The sequence below is a fragment of the Sturnira hondurensis genome, unplaced genomic scaffold (genome assembly GCF_014824575.4).
Source record: "Sturnira hondurensis isolate 20B ecotype Veracruz unplaced genomic scaffold, ASM1482457v3 Scaffold0003874, whole genome shotgun sequence".
Classification (NCBI taxonomy): Eukaryota; Metazoa; Chordata; class Mammalia; order Chiroptera; family Phyllostomidae; genus Sturnira; species Sturnira hondurensis.
Window position 1 is genome coordinate 3,859,477 of NW_028076505.1, and position 16,855 is coordinate 3,876,331.

Sequence of the window (16,855 nt, forward strand, 5' to 3'; positions counted from 1 at the left end):
TTGTGCTCTGCAGACAAAACCTGTTCTCTTTCACCAGATGATTCTCTTTTTCAGATAATACAGGAGGCAAAACTGCTGGTGCAGTTTAAAGCTTTCATAGTTTCAAATTGCACTTTTGACATTTGGGAACTTTTCCTCTTTTCCAGTGACTTAAAGATGAAGTTAATCTCCAAGTAAGGTCCGTTTTCCCCAGAAGTCTGCGTTGTTGCAAACAGCCTGGTTAGACAGTGTGCTCCTCTGCACGTGAGCATCACCGAGTAACTGGAAGATGTTACGGAGAGATAGCTTTGATATGTAGTCGTGCAGTGTGTTTAAAATAACTTACAGAATTTGCAGGGTTAATAGTCTATACGTACTTCTGAACTCATGGAAATGCGTATATTCTTGTTGCGTTATTTCTTTCTGCTGAACGTCCGTCAGTTGCTTTTCTCATTGACTACAAATTGCTTGCAGGTCCTACGGCCGGGCTCCCAAGATGATTCACCTAGAGTCCAACTTCGTGCAGTTCAAGGAGGAGCTGCTGCCCAAAGAAGGAAACAAGGCCCTGCTCACCTTCCCCTTCCTGCACGTTTACTGGACGGAGTGCTGTGTAAGTGTTCACTGCGGGGACCTCTCTTGGAATCGGGGTAAGACCTCACGGGCCTAGGTTTTTCTGAGACAACCATGGTTTTTCATATGTTCTCGCCAGCGTACCCTTCACCCTGGTGTTCCCTTGTCTCTGTTCCTCAGCCGTGTGTGTGGCTTTGTCACATCTTTCCGGTCTGGCCTAGTGTGTTGCCCTTGTGGTCATCGGCCAGCACAGTCTTACTTCCCGTGCTCGGGTTCTGTGAGCCATCTCTGTGACCGAGTGACCTCTAGGCATTTTTTCTGTTTATTCTCAGCTTCATTTCTTCAACCTCCTGTTCTTGCCCTCCTGGCGAATAGTCCTTGTGTGTCCCTTGCCAGTTTGTAGACTTTCTGAGGGCCAGGGGCACCGTGTCCTTCCTCACAATCCATGCCTGTCCCTCCAGGGAGTGAGCGCTGCTGCTGGCCGCCTTTCCTTGAACTTGGCCGTTGTGTATTCTTGAATCCAGAAAGAAACTTTACGTTCTTGGCATAATTCTACTGTCATGAATTAATAGGAAGTTTTGTGGGTCACAAGAGCAAGCATTTATAATATACAAAATACATAAATCATGGCATGGCATTTTAACCTGAATCTGAGGAGGCAGAGACAGTTTTTGTAATTTTGATGAGAATGAACTCAAAGCTCATGCTGGTTTCCCTGGACTGTACCCCGCGCATCTTTTGCTTGAGCTCAGTGACATGTGTGAGAAGTTGTCTACTAGGGGGATTCATCATAGACCCAGCACCCTGGGCTCTTATCGGGGCTGGTCACATGGCACCCCTGCCCAGCACTTGCCCCAAACTTCACCCTCCCAGAGGGAGAGAGGTGTCAGCATGGCCATTGTGCTGTGCAGACGGTTTAGGCCCAGTGCGGCACTCCCGTCACACATGCTGAGGGCCCTCCCACAGTCCCCGTTCCCAGGTGCCGGCCCAGGGCCAGCCTTGGGAGAAGGCCTAGAGGTGGCTGCCCCAGGCCTGGTACCTCTTCCCTCTCCAGCCCCTCAGTGGTCAAGTCAGATTCAATTTGTGGTCAGGGCGTTGTCTGGTTTCCCCTTGCTGCGAGTAAGCCACCTCCGGGGGCCACTTCAGGACGGTGTGAGTGCCCTTTTCGTGTGGTGTTCGTTCTGAGACTTCGCCCCTGGTGATTCCTCCTGAGCAGTCTTTACCCAGGGTTGCCAGTGCCGCTCCCCTGAGTTGACCAGCCTGTGCTCTACTCTGGGAAAGAGCCTGCATGGGTTTTTGTTTAATTTAGTGCTTTTACTTAATTGATGTTCAGATTTCTCAGATGTGGCCAGTGGTCACTCCAGACTTGCTCCTGTGTCCCCTGAGCTTTGTCTAACTTTCCGGGACAGTAAAGATGTTCTAGGTTCCTGTAGTTTGCTGCCCTTGTCCTGGAAGCAGCCACGTCTTCACAGAGCGCTGTGTCCTTGGCCACTGTGGAGCGCCCCTGCTTCCCGCCCTCTTTGTGGACAGAGCAATGCAGGATATCTCATCTCTCGAGATCAGAGCAGATAGCAATGTCGCGGAGTCTAGCCTGGCCCCACAGGGCTCTTTCTGCCTCGCCCACTTGATGTCTGTACTCACCCCGCTCTCCACGCCACCAACACGTCTGCTGCGGGCCCAGTCCTATTGCAAGCATGATGCAGCTTGGCAGCTGCTGCGCTGTGCTACAGCTGGAAGCAGACCTTCTGAGAAGAGTCCAGCAGTAGTTTGCGGTTTGCACTTTCCTAGATGGACGGGGATGCTCGTTCTCTCCGCTTGGGCCAGCCCTCCTTGGCCTTCGGCCTTTTAGCGTTTCCCTAGCTGCTCTTGCCCGTGTGTTTTCTCTCCGTGATATATTCTAGTTGGCTATTTTTGCTGTATATGACAGTTCTTAATTTTTTCGTGTTACCCTTGCTGAATTCTTCCGTTGTTTGAGTTAGTTATCATTGGTTCTATAGGTCCCAGTAGCGCTTTCCAGATACCCTATCAAATAGAGATAGTCTGACCTCTTCTTGTTCGGTTCTGTGCCTCACATGTTTTCTCAGTTCTAAGACATTGTTAAGTGGCAGCAGAGATAGTGGGAACCTTGCCTTGCTCCTGGCCTTAGAGGGGGTGCCTGCCGTGGTTCCCTATTCAGTGCGATGTAGGCTCTAGGGACAGAGGTGAGTTCATAGGAGCATGTAAGGAAGTTCCATCCATCCTGCTTTTTCAGGGTTTTTTATTAGAAATACATTGTTGAATTTTGTTGAAGGCTTTTTTACATGCAGTGGAGATCGTCATATGATTTTCTCCACTTAGATCTATTAATATGTTGAGTTACATTCATGGGTTTCTGATTATTGAGCCACACTTGTGTTCCTGGTGGAAATCCCTCTCAGTCAAGTATTATTTTCCTAACGTGGGTTAGGTGTTTGTTCGCTTTATTTAGGATTTTTGTATCTGTGTCCACAAGTGATTGGTCTCTGCTTTTTTTGTGCTCTTTCTCAACTCGAGGTACTAATGTTATACTTGATTCATCAAAAGAACTTTGAAGTTTTTTTCTTTGTTTCTGAAACAATTTCTGTAACACTGGGACTCTGGTGGCTAAGGTTTGGTGCCATTTTCCCATGAACCCATCTGGGCCTGGTGCTTTCCGCGGGGCAGGTCCTTGGCTGCTTCCTGAATCCCTTCCATGGAAATGGGTCTGGTTTAGCCATTTGTCAATTTTGATAAACTGTACTTTTCTTAGAAATTATATATTTAGTTAAGTTTTAAAATTTACTTTTCTTGAGGTCTGTGGTCTTTTTTGACTTATAAAATATGCTGTGTCCATAGCTGGGTCCATCATGGCTCCTTCTGTGTGTCTACTTTCTCCCGCTCTTTCCTGATGACGTCATCGCAAGGGGCGGGGTCTTCCTCTGAGAGAACCGGGGTTTCTTCATCAATCTGCCATACTGTTCGTCTGCTGTCTCCATTAATTTTTGTTTCATTTTACTTATTTTCTTTCTTTTGTTATGTTTTACTTTGTTCTTGTTCTAGTTTTTTTGAGTTGGGAATGCATTTATTTTTGCTTTTAAATTTTTATTGCTATGGGTCTGTAAAGATAAGGACTTAAATGTGCTCCAGTATTCTATAATTGTTTTGGGGTATTCTCTATTTTCTGTTTGTGTTGTCTCTTACAGCTAGTAGTTTAACAGAAAGAAAGTTTAAAATTTTTAGAGATTTCTAATTTTATTGCATTATTTGCTTTATGAAACTTATTTTTTCTCTGTGACCTAATAAGTGATCAGTCTTTGTGTGGTCCATGCCTGTTTGAGAATGTGTTTTCTCTAATTTAAGGTATTTATGTTAAACATGTATTCATAGAAATATCTTGCCTATTATGTTGCTTAGATCCTTTACATTTTAGTGTTTTGTCCACTTGACCTGTCTTTAATTGACGGTGGTACATTAAAGCCTTCTCTATCAGTATGTTTCAGCTTCTCTTGCATCTTCTGCAGTTGCTGATTTATAAAGGCAGTTGATGTATTGTTTAGTGCACTGGTATTTGTAACCAGTATAACTTTTATGGAATGAAACATGTCATTTAAAAAATGGTTTCTGAGTAGTATATCTTGTTTAGAAAGGCCTTGTCTATCTGAAGGTAACTGATTTTCTTGTAATGATTTTGTAATTTGATCTGTGTAACTTCAGGTGATTTTTGTGTGTGGCAGGAGCTATAAGGACTTGGGGCCTAATATTACAGTCTAAATGTGTAGCAAATTGGCCTAGCATCGTTTTATATTTGTCTTTTTCCCACTGATTGAAAAATACCTCCTTCGAGCCAAAATCCCACATGTGCAGTCTTCTGGACACTTCAGTTGTATTGATCATTGTCTGCTCTGTGCCAGGATTGGACTTCTAATTATTACATTTTTATAATGTGTGTTGATTATCTGTTCTTTTAAAATAAATCCCTTTATTAGCGTACATTTTCTCTTTTATATAAACTTTGAAATCAGGTTGGTAGGTGTACAAATTTTATTTCCCAAAAGTGCCTGTACCAGTACATCCCACCCGTAGCTCCTCCGCCCGCGTCAGGGACAGCCCTCCACGGAGAGGCCAGGTCTGCGCTTCCTCTAGTGGATCCCCTGGGCCTCTGCCTGGCAGAAGGGACACTGCAACTTTTGAAACTAAGTCATAAAAGGTAACTTATCTTCTGCTAGGTCCTCTAACGATGTTTGTCAGCCACCATTCTGTCAGGAAGTCAAGTTCCCCCATGGGAAGGCCAACTGGAGGTGCAGTCCCAGACCCGGGGGGTCCAGGTCCCCAAGCTAGTCCACCAGCAGACAGGGATGCCTTTCTGTTTTAGCCTTCAAACCCCACAGCGGACACCAGGGGGCACTGGCGAGCTGTCCTCCAAGTCTCCAGGTTGTGGCTTGGTGAGCAGAGTAAATGTTCTGGATGGTTACATACTGCCTGCTGTTACAAAGCAGCAGGTAACTGGAATAGCAGTCTAAAAGAAAAAAGGAAAGATCGAGGGTTTAGGTTGTGACTGCCTTGAATAAGTTATAGATTAATGAGAGAGGAATTGGTGATCATGCATCTTCTTGTCTGGGAACATGGCTTGTTTCTGACTTCTTTTTACCTTTTTTAGTTTTTTAATAACGTTCTGCAGTGCTTTTCACAAAAGTCTTGTGAAACTATTCCGACAATTTTTATTGTCAGAATACTGGAATATTGTCGGAATATTGTCGGAATAGTTTTTGTGGGCATTATGAATGAGGCGGTTTTTTTCCTTCAATTGCATTTTCTCTGAGGGAGCTGTATATTTTGTAGTTGTTTTAGGGTTTTCATTTGTTCAGTTTTATTATCTATTAAGAAGAGTTTCCTGGAGCAAGTTGATAATAATGAGGATTTTAAATTTAAAAGTAAAACTCTTTGTTGTGTTACTGCAGTTCAGTCAGTCCTCTCTTCACGTCATCAGTGGCTTCTGGGAACTGCAGCCAAGTGATGTGTTAGGAAACCAGGCTGGCCGCAGGCTAGGCAATACAAACGGGAGTGACGCGTCTGCGAGCCCTGTCAGATGGCGTTGGATGGAACGAGGTGCTGGAGGACTCGCTGTAGTCACTGCCGTGTTTGTCCTCATCTGTGACTTAGCGCCTCCTTCCTTCTAGTCACACCTGACACGCAGCACGAGAACTGCACAGCGATGCACCTCCGTGCCCCCCGCGGCCTCTGCACTGTTGTGTCGTGGCCCCCACGGTGCATGGGCCCTCTGTTCCACTCTAACGGTCAGTCGCATCTTTACCTTGGTCTGCAGGGTTTTCCTTTCCGGCGCTCCCCTTCCCTTGCGTCCGTCGGTCCATCCTGGTTGGCAGGTGGTGGTCATTCCCTCTGCTGGAAGGACTCCCTCGCCTTTCTGCACAGCAGGCCCGTGGCGATGTGTCACTTCAGCTTCCGTGTTTCTGAGACAGTCGTTTGCCTTTATTTTTGGAAAATGTTTCACTGGTGATAGAATTCTAGTTTGAAGGTCCTTTCTTTTCTTTTAATACTTAAAAGATGTTGCTCTGTTGTCTTTTGTTTTCCAGTGTTACCGATGAGCAATCTTTTCTTGTTGTTACTTTGTATATAGGTATCTTTTTCTTTGGGTGGTTGAGGATTTTTTTCTTTATCCATGATTTTAGGCAGTTTGATTGTGGTATGCCTTCATGTAGTTTCCATGTTTCTGTGCTTGGGTTTTTTTTGGCTTTTGGGATTATAATTTTGGCAAATTTGGAACATTGTTGCTCATTTTTTCTTCAACTATTTTTTCTGTATCTCCTTTTTCTCCTTCCCTTCGGGGACCCCAGTTACTTGTATGTTAGTCCACTTGAAGTCTCACTGATGCTGCGGTGATGCTTTGTGAGCGTTTTCCTCTGTGTTTCATTTGGATGATTTTTGTTTCTGCATCTTCAAGTTGTCTAACCTGCTCTTGATACTGCCCAGTGTAGTTTCCAGGTTGATGCTGTGGTTGGCATCTTTGGAAATTCCAAGAGGGTTTTTCCCTCCTCCTTTTCAAAATATCTTTCATGGCTCTGCTTAACATTTTGAACATGTGCAATGTGGTTACCGAAACTGTTTTAATGGCTTTGTCTACTCATTTTCATATCCGCATCATTGCAGAATTTACTTCCATTGATTGATTTTTCTACATGTTATGGACCATACGTTCTTTTTTCCTACCTGGCAATTTTTTATTGGATGCCAGACATTATGGATTTGATTTTGTCCAGTTCTGGTCTTTTTGTAAGCCTAGAATTTTCCTGAGCTTTGACTAGGTTAAGTTTGATCCTTTTAGGAATTGCTTTTATGTGTGGGTGGGACTGGAGCAGCGAGCAGTCTAGGACTAACTGTTCCTCACTCTCTGAGTTCTCCTCCTGACCCCTGTGAGCGAGGAGGTGTTCCGCTCTGGCCTGTGAGCACAGGTACTGTTGCCAGCCCTGCGTGGGTGTCTCATCCTGCCTTGAGGGGTCTCTTCCCCGGCTCTGGGTGCTGCCTGCGTGCATGCGCTCACCAGTTCCCTGCCGGACACTCGAGGACGATTCTCGGGCCTCCAGAGCCCCTCACGCTGCTCTCCCCTCGGGCCCTGTGGCCTCCTGTGAAGCAGCTGCCTTCGTCTCTGAGGCCTCCTCAGCCCCGCCCTGCCCGTGGTCAGAGCCTCTCGGAGCTGCACTGCTCTCAGGGCTCGCCTCCCTGCGGCCGCTCCCAGGAACTGTGCTTCATTGCCTGACGTCCAGGGTCTCGGAACCCCTCGATTCGTGTTTTTTGGGGGTGAGGAGTGGGGAGGTTGTTTCAGGTGGCTGTGTCAGTCTGGTCCTTGTCACTTCATCTTGTCTGGGAGCAATGGTCCCGTTTGTTCATTGGTGTCAGTACACACTCATTAATTTCTAGTTTTTGGAATGTAATTCCTTAATGCCATTATTTATTTTAATGCTTAGGCTGTCCCAGATTCGGCTTCTGTGACCTTTGGAAATGCCTTCACCGTCTGAGCGCCCCCCACACAGGGCGTCCAGGGTCCTTTCCAAGTTTTTTCCCTCCCTGAGCCCTGGGTCCACTGTTCTCCAGGGACCCTGGGTTCTGAGTGGGAAATTGTACTTAGAAACCAAGATCTGGGGCCAGATGTGCTGTTGGCTACTGAGCCATCTCAGTGACACAGCGGGAGAAGGCATGTGTGTCTGTGCATGTGTCACCTTCACACCCATCGGCATTTCCGCATGTAGCTCAGTGTGCACACACAGACATGTGTATACATGCACAGCCTACTTCCAGTCCTGTCCCACAGGGCTGATTACAGTTCTTTCCTTTCCACACTTGCCGCTTCCTTCTCTGAGACCGGAAGCCGGGCACTCCTTAACCCCCAGGTGTTTGCTTATTCGAATGCTTGCTCTCACAGGCACTCTCCCCACCACTGCATCCTGACCCCCACAACACGGCGCCCTTCTGCTCTGGAGCAGACGCTCAGTGCTGGATCATGCGCTCCTCACTTCCTCTGACCCACAGCGCCCCCAGGGAAAGTCCTCTGTCCTGCTTGGCCTCAGACACCTCGTGCCAGTGCCCTAGTCCTTCGTCATCTCACCTGGGGTCCCATACCTCATGCTGGGACACCCTCCTCATTCTGCTCGGCTCTGAGGCCTAGGCAGGGCTGCTCCTCCCTGAGGCCCCTTTCTTGCCCCCTCCCCCCCCCCCGTGGACACCTTTCCCTCCTTCCCTGCTAATGGGTTCTTCTGCTATTAGCCTTCTTTTCCTGAGAGACCCTTAACCTCAGGGCTCACCTGTGCTCCTCTTCTGGAGAGATGCTTGGGTCTTCTTAGCACCCTTCCCTGTGGGCTCACTCTCGTGAGTGACAGGCCGGACCGTAAACTCCCGATTTCCCCAGGGCTTTTGGGCACTCTGTCCCACCTGCCGCTCATTGAGGTCCCTTCCCGAGTCCCTGCACACTGCCTGCCCTGCTGAGTGTCTCAGAGGGTGTGCAGGTGTCTGCCCTAGGCGCCTCCTGGGGTAGAGAGCTGGGGTGGGGGAGGCGCTGGAGGGGAGTGCAGGGCACCTGGAACCAGGCCCTGTGGTTCTCAGTTCTTTGCTGCTCCTTGGCCTATGGGGCCTTGTGATTTGTGTCCACTCTTAGATTAGAAGCTCTGGGGTCTGGCATTTTGTTTCACCCTCCAGGTGGGATGATGCATTTGGGCTCTCAGAGTTGCTACAGGACACCAGCATTCTGAAGTCTCATTTCAAGCCCCAACACTGCCATTCTATGGAAAACATACAGTATGTGAGCATGGGTACAGTAATTCATAGAAAATTGATTTTTGCAAGATTTTTTTCTTAAATTTTAAGTAAAATATTTTTTCAGCTTACATTTGCTTCTAATTTAAACCAAGGACATAGTTTTTAAAATCAGGTTAAAAATTATAAGTACTGCCTTTTGGAACTTTTCACTTATTAATGAAGCCAAAAGTGGGACTGGATACAGAACTTGAAATTGAACTCGTCCATGAATCAGTCAGTCACATCAGTACAGATCTGCAGGAGTTGTTATTCCAGAAAGGCTAAAAATTTGCAGCAGTATGGGCAGGATAATGAGGATTCTTCCATTAAAAGAGGGAAAAGCAGCTACTAAGTATAGTTTTTAAAGGTTTTAAATGCCTAATTTTGAAATGAATTAGGTATCTTGGTGTTTAGATTTTCACTCTGGATCTTCCAAGTGCATTTATAGAGCAAACAGGGGACTGTAAACAGAGATACAAACGGCAAGGACAGTTTCCCTTTCCCTGCTTCTGTCTGGAAGAGGCTGAGGCCGGACTCGCTGGCTGTGGTGCAGGCCGGGTGTTCTCTTTGGCAGGCTGATGTGCCGAGCTCAGAGTTGGAAGTAGCACTGATTTTTAGGACCAGGACAGTGGTCCTGTTGATCCGTGAGAACCAGAATAGCTTTAGAGAAGCCTCAGGTAATCCTTTTTCACTGGGCTCCCATCTGAGGCTGCCTCGCCCCAAGTGTGGCCTGGGAATGACATGGAGTTTGAAGTGGTTCTGGGGGTTGGCAGAGAGCTGAGGGCTGTGGAGGGGACTGCTGGGAGGCTGGCCCCGGCCCTGCCATGACAGCCAGCTCACAGTGGTGACAGCCAGCCCACAGAGGTGACAGGCAGCCTGCGGCGGAGGTTCTGCTCTCCTTCCCCATCCAGGCAGAGCACATGACAGGGCCTGGGCACAGAGCCCGTGGCCATGCTGACCTGGGTTTTAAAGTTTCAGCTTGCCTCGCTGACTGTGTCACTGTGGGCAACTTCCTGAGCTGTCTGATCCTCACTGTCTTCCTCACTGTGACATGGGAAGGTCTTCCTTCAGTGTCCCAAATATTTGGGGATCACATGTTGCCCGTGCCCAGAGACCTTCCGGGTGGCTCCATGCTGGGTGTCTCTTGGAGTGTCCCCAGCCTGAAACTGTAAAGTGCTGTCGCTGCTGTGTTCTGTTACTGGACACATTTTGCCATATAAATAAAAGGGATTGATTAACTTGCTTTCACAGTGACTTATTTATTTTTAGGACACTGAAGTGTATAAAGCTACAGTAAAAGACGACCTTACCAAGTGGCAGAATGTTCTGAAAGCCCATAGCTCTGTGGACTGGTTAATAGTGGTAGTTGAAAATGATGCCAAGAAAAAAAACAAAACCAACATCCTTCCCCGAACTTCTATTGTGGACAAAATAAGAAATGATTTTTGTAATAAACAGAGTGACAGGTAAGTGATCTTTAATTTCACCTCATTGGGCTGATTCCTGGGTAATGCAGGTCATTGGCTTGGGCGCTGATGTGTGTGCGTCCCCAGTGGCTGTGGCGGGCGTGCCTGACGCTGGAGCGGGTGACCGGGGTGTGAAGGGAGGACGGGTCTCTCTCCTGCTGGAGTTCCTGGTCTGGCAGCGGAAGCCTGCACACAGAACCCCCCGTGAAGAGGCCACGCACAGCGTGACAATGATGGGTATCAGCGTAACGAGGGCTCCGAGGAGCCTTGCTGTTCTTGGTGCAGCAGGACCCCTTAGGAATAGGTGTTACATGGTGCTGGCTTCCCTCCTTCAGAATCTGAAGCCTTGGTGCAAACTGTCGTGCAGACTGGCTCCCCTCTTACTCACTGTCCCCTCCCCCTGGGTTTTGTCCTCTCTCCTGGGGGTGGCGCACTTCTTTTCAGCAATGCCGTTCCCGGCTGTGCCAGCCAGCCTGTTTCTCAACGCTGTAAATTTGGGTCTGTGTCGCATAGTTTGGTATTTCAACTCACCCAGGTCCTGCAGGTGAGTGGGAAGCATGGTCCCTGTTCTTTTAAAGTGTGGTATAGTGTCAGAGACAGGCATGCCTCACACTGAGGTCGCCACAGTCACCACCATTTCCAAGTGTGAGACCAAGGGTTCCGTGTGTGGGAAGAGCCTGGGGGAGGTGCCGGCCTGCTCTGGAACTGTGAGTGGGGGGGTGCTGCCCTGGGGACGCAGCAGTGGTGGGGCTTAGGAGTCAAGGATGAGAAGGGAGAGCTCCTGAGGGCCGGCTGCGGGTACCACCTGGACTGGCACGAGGCTAATTCATTCTGTGACTGAGATCTGTGTCAGGGTCACCCAGTGAATCGACAGTTCTCTAGGGGAAGGAGCCATATGTGACTTCCTTTTCAGTAATGTTCAAACTTGCTTAATTTATAGCTTTGATAAAATGTTAGATGGTTGAGCTTAAGGTTTATCTTTGAGAAATTTCATGCCGTCTGGACTTGTGGGAATTTTTCCTTAGAGTCATCTATTCACAAGTTAGTTATCCCAAAGGAGTCACCTTAGGAGCTTCGCAAGATGCTCCATGCCTGAGTGGCCTGTCCCTCTCTGTGACTCAGGGACACCAATGTTTTTGTTCTCAGAGAAGGAAGAGCAGGGAGCGGGAGCCTGGCGGGCAGAGGGGGCAGCGTGGCCTCGTGGAATGAGGAACATTCAGTGTGGTGGCCTGGAGTGGCTGAGTGGAGAAGAGAAGTGTTTGTGGGGTTTATTAGGTAAACGAGGTGGTATTTATAGAGTGTATTAGTCTAAACTATGGAACATTCGAATTTGTATGGTAACTTTTTTGAAGTGCCTGTTGATTACTTTTAATACAGTTTTTATCTAATAGCCAAAAGTGTGTTTCTGCTGAGCCCATTTAAAATTAACTTGCATTTAATGACTATTCTTTATACGTAAAATTTAACTTACCAAAATTTTTAACGATTTATCTCCATATTTAAACATATCTTCTAACACTTTGATTTTCATTAATTTGCAAAGCTATCTTTGACAAATTTATATTTTTTCATGTAAAAACTGGTCAGATTTTCATAAATCTGAACTTAGTAGCATCTTTATTGACAATTATTTTATTAGACAATATAATTTCTGCCTTTGGAAATGTTGGAACACCTGGTCCTGACGTGGCTTACAATTTTTTAAATTTCTGATTGCAGATGTTTACAGGTTTATTGTAGAATTGTTAGAAAGGGCAGAGCACAGGAAGAAAATAGATATTAGCACTCAGTATTCGGTAGGTATCTTTCAGATGCTTTCTTCTCTTTGTGTGCACGTGTGTGCGTGTGACGTGCTGCAGGTGCGTGGTTTGTACTTGCCTTTCTCACTGAATACCACTGTACATTGTGATAGTTTTTCTTTGACAATAAATGTATTTCCACACCATTATGGTTAGTGAATTTATGATATTCTGTAGTATTAATGTGCTGTAAGTTGTCTGTACTGTCCTCTGCTGGGCCTGTAAGTTATTGTTTATTTATTATAAAGCACAATATTGTAAATAATATTCTGGCTCCAGTGTTGTGTATATCCTTATTGTTTCCTTAGCATAAATCACTGAGAGGAAACTTGCTTGGAAAGGGTTTTGTGCTTTTTCGGGCGCTTGGCAAGTAACACTTGTGGACTGTCCATGCCGCCCGGCTGTCCCGGGCCCCAGCCTGGAGCTCCTCCGTGCCTAGTGCCTCTGGGGGGCTGCCTGGGACAGCCTGGGACCCTGAGGATGTGGCTCCTCCCCGGCTGGTGCCCACCTCCCCTGACTTGAACTATCATGGATTCTTCCTTTCTGAGTTAAGCGTCTAGGCTTAAGGTGAATTTCTTGAGCAGAGTGCTTTTTTATTATAAAGAGATCTAGTAACATCGAAAGTTGAAAGGCATTATCATGGGCGGAGAAAATAATGAGTCCATTGCCTGGTAAGCGCCGGGACACTGAGACAAATGCTGTTTCAGTGGTTGGCGTCTGTGTCAGTTTTCTTTCCCACCTCCCCCCGTAGGTGTCGGGTCTCTCTGTGTGTCATGCTGGTCTGGTCAGGGATAACGCTGATGAGTTCCGTCCTTGAGAGGCCCGTAAGGGTAGGCTGCTGAACTGGTAAATTCTAGCAGCTCCTATGGTGAATAAACACGCTAGTCCTCTGCGGGGAGGGCTTTGGGGAGAGCTGGCTAGACCCCTCCATCTTTCGGGGAAGAAACCGTGTCCAGGGCAGGGTGGGAGGGTGGCGGAGTGGCTGGAATTAAAGCCTGCTACCACATCTCGGTTTCCTTTTTGGTGCTGACCGTTCACCACGGCCTTTGTCCCGGCCCTTGTCCGGGGCTGAGCGGTCCATCCAGCTAGCCCTCCCTCCAGAGGGTGTGGAGGGCACAGAGAAGTGAAGCTCAGAGTCTGCTCATTTCAGTTCTTGGTGGTGGTTCAGGTAAAATGTTTACTGAGGAGGGATGTTGAAACTCATAACCTCAGCATTTTAAAATTATTTCTGAGTTCAGACTTGTTCATCTTTTTCTAAGTTATTGTCAAGGAAGGATGAAGAAAGTGACCTTTTTAACCTATTGGATGGATATGTAGCCATTTCCAAATCCGCTGGACACTCTTGTAATGTTATGCCCTTGATCTTTGTACATGAATGCGAAGTCCTCCCACGGTGAAGCTGAGTCATACCTACATGTTAAGTTACTGTTCCTCTAAGCTTTTAATTATTATTAGTTTATTCACCTTGCCCTTGAGGAGCTCACAGTCTGGTTGAGATGGACCTACAAAGGGAGGAAGTGTTCACAGCGGACACTCAGCGCAGGAGAGGCCAGAGGGTAGAGCAGGCGCAGCAGCCGGGGGTGGGGGGGGCTCAGTGAGGGTGTGTCAGCTGAGCTGGGGTGTGAAGGGGGAGCAGGAGGAGTATCCTTGATAAAAAGAGGAGCGAGCATGGGAAGGTCGGTGGCCCCAAGTAGAAACGGTAAGAAGTAGAGCTGGACACCTGGGCTGGCCAGTTGTGATGGTCCTCACATGCCATGTTAAGTAATTTAAATTTTAGCTTGTCCATTACAAGGAACCAAAAGAGGTTTTCGAGGGAAGCAGGGGAAATGAGGTTGGGGAACTGAGTGTGACACGATCACTTTATTTCACAGAGAATCTGGAGGCACAGTCCAAGACTCAGGGTTCATCGTAAATCCTTATTCTCCGCCCTGGCTGGTGTAGCTCAGTGGATTGAGTGCAGACCTTGCAAACCACACGATCGTGGTTCGATTCCCAGTCAGGGCACATGCCTGGGTTGCAGGCCAGTTCCCAGTAGGGGACTCACGAGAGGCAACCATACATTGATATTTCTCTCCTTCTCTCCTTCCTTTCCCCTCTAAAGATAAATAAATAAAATCTTTAAAAATCCTTATCCACCTTTCAGTCTGCTCTGCAGTGATTCTCCTTGAACAGCACTTGCTGCTTGTGTGGCATCAAACCTTTTCCTAACCTGATTTCTCACCACCTGCCTAACGTTTTTCACCAGCTAAAGAAGGAAGCAGGAAGGAGGGAGAGGGGAGAGAGGAGGGGAGGGAGGAGATCATCGGGAGAAACAATGGGGCCTGGTGCTGTGCTTGGAGAGTATTTTCCAGATAGTCCGTTTATGTCTCTGCAGGTGTGTTGTGCTCACCGACCCCCTGAAGGACTCTTCTCGAACTCAGGAATCCTGGAACACCTTCCTGACCAAACTCAGGACATTGCTTCTTATGTCTTTTACCAAAAACCTAGGCAAGTTTGAGGATGACATGAGAACCTTGAGGGAGAAGAGGACTGAGCCAGGCTGGAGCTTTTGTGAATATTTCATGGTTCAGGTACTTGACCAATGATAGAACCGGACAGTTCCCTCCCTCCCTCCCTCCCTCTTTCTAAATAAGGCCACTCTCTTGTGGTAAGTCTTCTTGGCATGGCTTTCAGACCAAGAGACTATGTAGTAGTTCACAGAGGTTTCTGCCTCTTGGCTTATCAAGCAGGAGACCAGAGATTACCATTCCTGAGTAGTTGTATCATCTGCTCCCTGGAGCTTCAGCGCTTGGTGTTTACCCTTTTATGCAATGGCCTTGCCCTCAGATTAACACCTGTGTGCGGGCGTTCTGGGGTGCCTCCTTCTGGGGTGGCTGTGCGGGTGCGCCTGGAGGTGCCGTGGAAGAAGAGCCCCAGCGGTGGCAAGGGTCGCCGTGGGGAAGATGCCCATCACCTGCCCGCCACTGCGACTGCGCTGTAACGTCCAGGGCACAGTTCTCTCTAGTTCTGTTTTGTAATCGGTTAGGCTACTTTCTTTACGACAGTTTTAACAAAGTTTAGACTTTACAAACTGTAGTCCATAACAGCCCTTTTTCTGTTTAAGAAGAAAAGTCTCAGTGAACAAAGGGATGGTAATGGTGTAGTCTGGGGGGCGGGGAGCTTTCCTGACTCTGCAAAGAGGAACAGAATGTTGCTCTTAGGGTTCTTTGTTTTTATTCACCATATTTTGAAAAAGCTTATTTTTTACTTTTAAATACTGAAGAAATAATACATTTTGAGCAAATAAGAGGCAATTCTGATTAGAAATTTTGATGTTTACCTCTTACTCTGATGCTTTTGTCCTACTGGCCATTGGGTGGTTGGGGGCACAGAAGGGAATTTGAGTGTTCACGATTTCCCGTATGGCTGGCCTGCTGCAGGCCTTTCAGATCAAATGCCCCATCCTTCCACCCTTTGAGTGTGTGGAACTTACTTTGAAGAGTTACAAACAGGAAGGGAGGGGGGTTCTCAATGAACCCAGTGGTGTTGGGTTGGAATCTGAGGTGTCAGTGTGAACCCACAGTGGGTGAGCGGGAGAGTTGATTCGGAAATAGAGGGGTGTGTGTGTTAGTACACGCACATGCACACTCTGTCTTCTGAGGAAGCATGACACCTCAGTAGCAGTGAGCACTCCCAGTGCCGGAGCTTGGTTTCTAAACTCCATGTCCACTAAGAGGTTCTGAAGCCCCTTGCAGAAGTGGTTGATTCCAGGTTGGGGCAGGGAAAATGCAAGATGGACCTGGAATACCTGTGGACCCAGCAAGTAAGGGGGTGCACGGGGAAGGTAGAGGCCCTCCAGGAGAACATAAGCACCACCAACAGGAGCCTGCCATGGCCAAAGCTGAACCATTTATGCACCAAAACAAATGATGACAGGATTGGATTTAAACCTGTAAGTGGAGTTAATGCCCATTAAGCCTGAGTGGGTATAAACATAGAGCTGGTTAAATGAATAAATGGGGGGTGACGTCCAGCTCGTCTGCATGGAAGAGCCCAGTTAAAAACGTGTGTCTGGGTTGGCAAGGGAAGTGCCCAGGACAAGAGGTGACTGTGGTGTCCTGTGCTGCTGCAAAGTCACGGAGGGTCAGGCCTCATTTCTCTGTGCTTGCATAAATGTCGGCACACTGTTAACTGGTGTTCACTCAGAGTAGTGCAGACATTGTGTATAATGCCGCCTGCTTCTCTCCATTACCGTCTTGAATAGCCATATAATGTTTCACATTATTGACTTACGTTTTTGCTTTTTTAAAACCTCGGGTAAACAGGAGGAACTTGCCTTTGTGTTTGAGATGCTGCAGCAGTTTGAAGACGCTCTGGTGCAGTACGATGAGTTGGACGCCCTGTTCTCCCAGTACGTGGTCAACTTCGGTGCTGGCGGTGAGTAGTGATGTTTCAGACGCACATCTCTGCGAAGTTTCCCCGCTTTCAAATAGTCTGGAAGCTGCTATTTATTCACAGAATGATTAAATCATCCTGTGTTATTGTTTTAAAGTACATGATATGGTTCCAGTAGGAATGAAATGAGAATTAAGATTTAGTCCCTTCCACTTTTAGAAAAATCCTAAGTATTAAAAAGCATTTAATGAGCGTGGGCCTGCAACTCAGATGATCACGGTTCGATTCCCAGTCAGGGCACATGCCTGGGTTGCAGGCCAGTTCCTGCAGGCCAACTCCCAGCAGGGGACACACGAAAGGCAACCA

At 47.4% G+C, this 16,855-nt stretch overlaps 1 protein-coding gene across 2 annotated transcripts in view; it reads left to right on the top strand.

The window, feature by feature from the left end:
- The window catches only part of TRAPPC10 (trafficking protein particle complex subunit 10), an 86,899-nt gene that overhangs the window by 24,499 nt on the left and 45,545 nt on the right, over positions 1–16,855 (top strand). The window contains exons 3-6 of one of the 2 annotated variants that reach the window (XM_037043071.1): positions 454–589; positions 10,120–10,316; positions 14,490–14,685; positions 16,420–16,531. In XM_037043071.1, coding sequence (XP_036898966.1) covers positions 454–589; positions 10,120–10,316; positions 14,490–14,685; positions 16,420–16,531 — 641 coding nt within the window. Of the gene's footprint in view, positions 1–453; positions 590–10,119; positions 10,317–14,489; positions 14,686–16,419; positions 16,532–16,855 lie in introns of those variants that run through there. The other variant, XM_037043072.1, reaches the window with a different exon arrangement.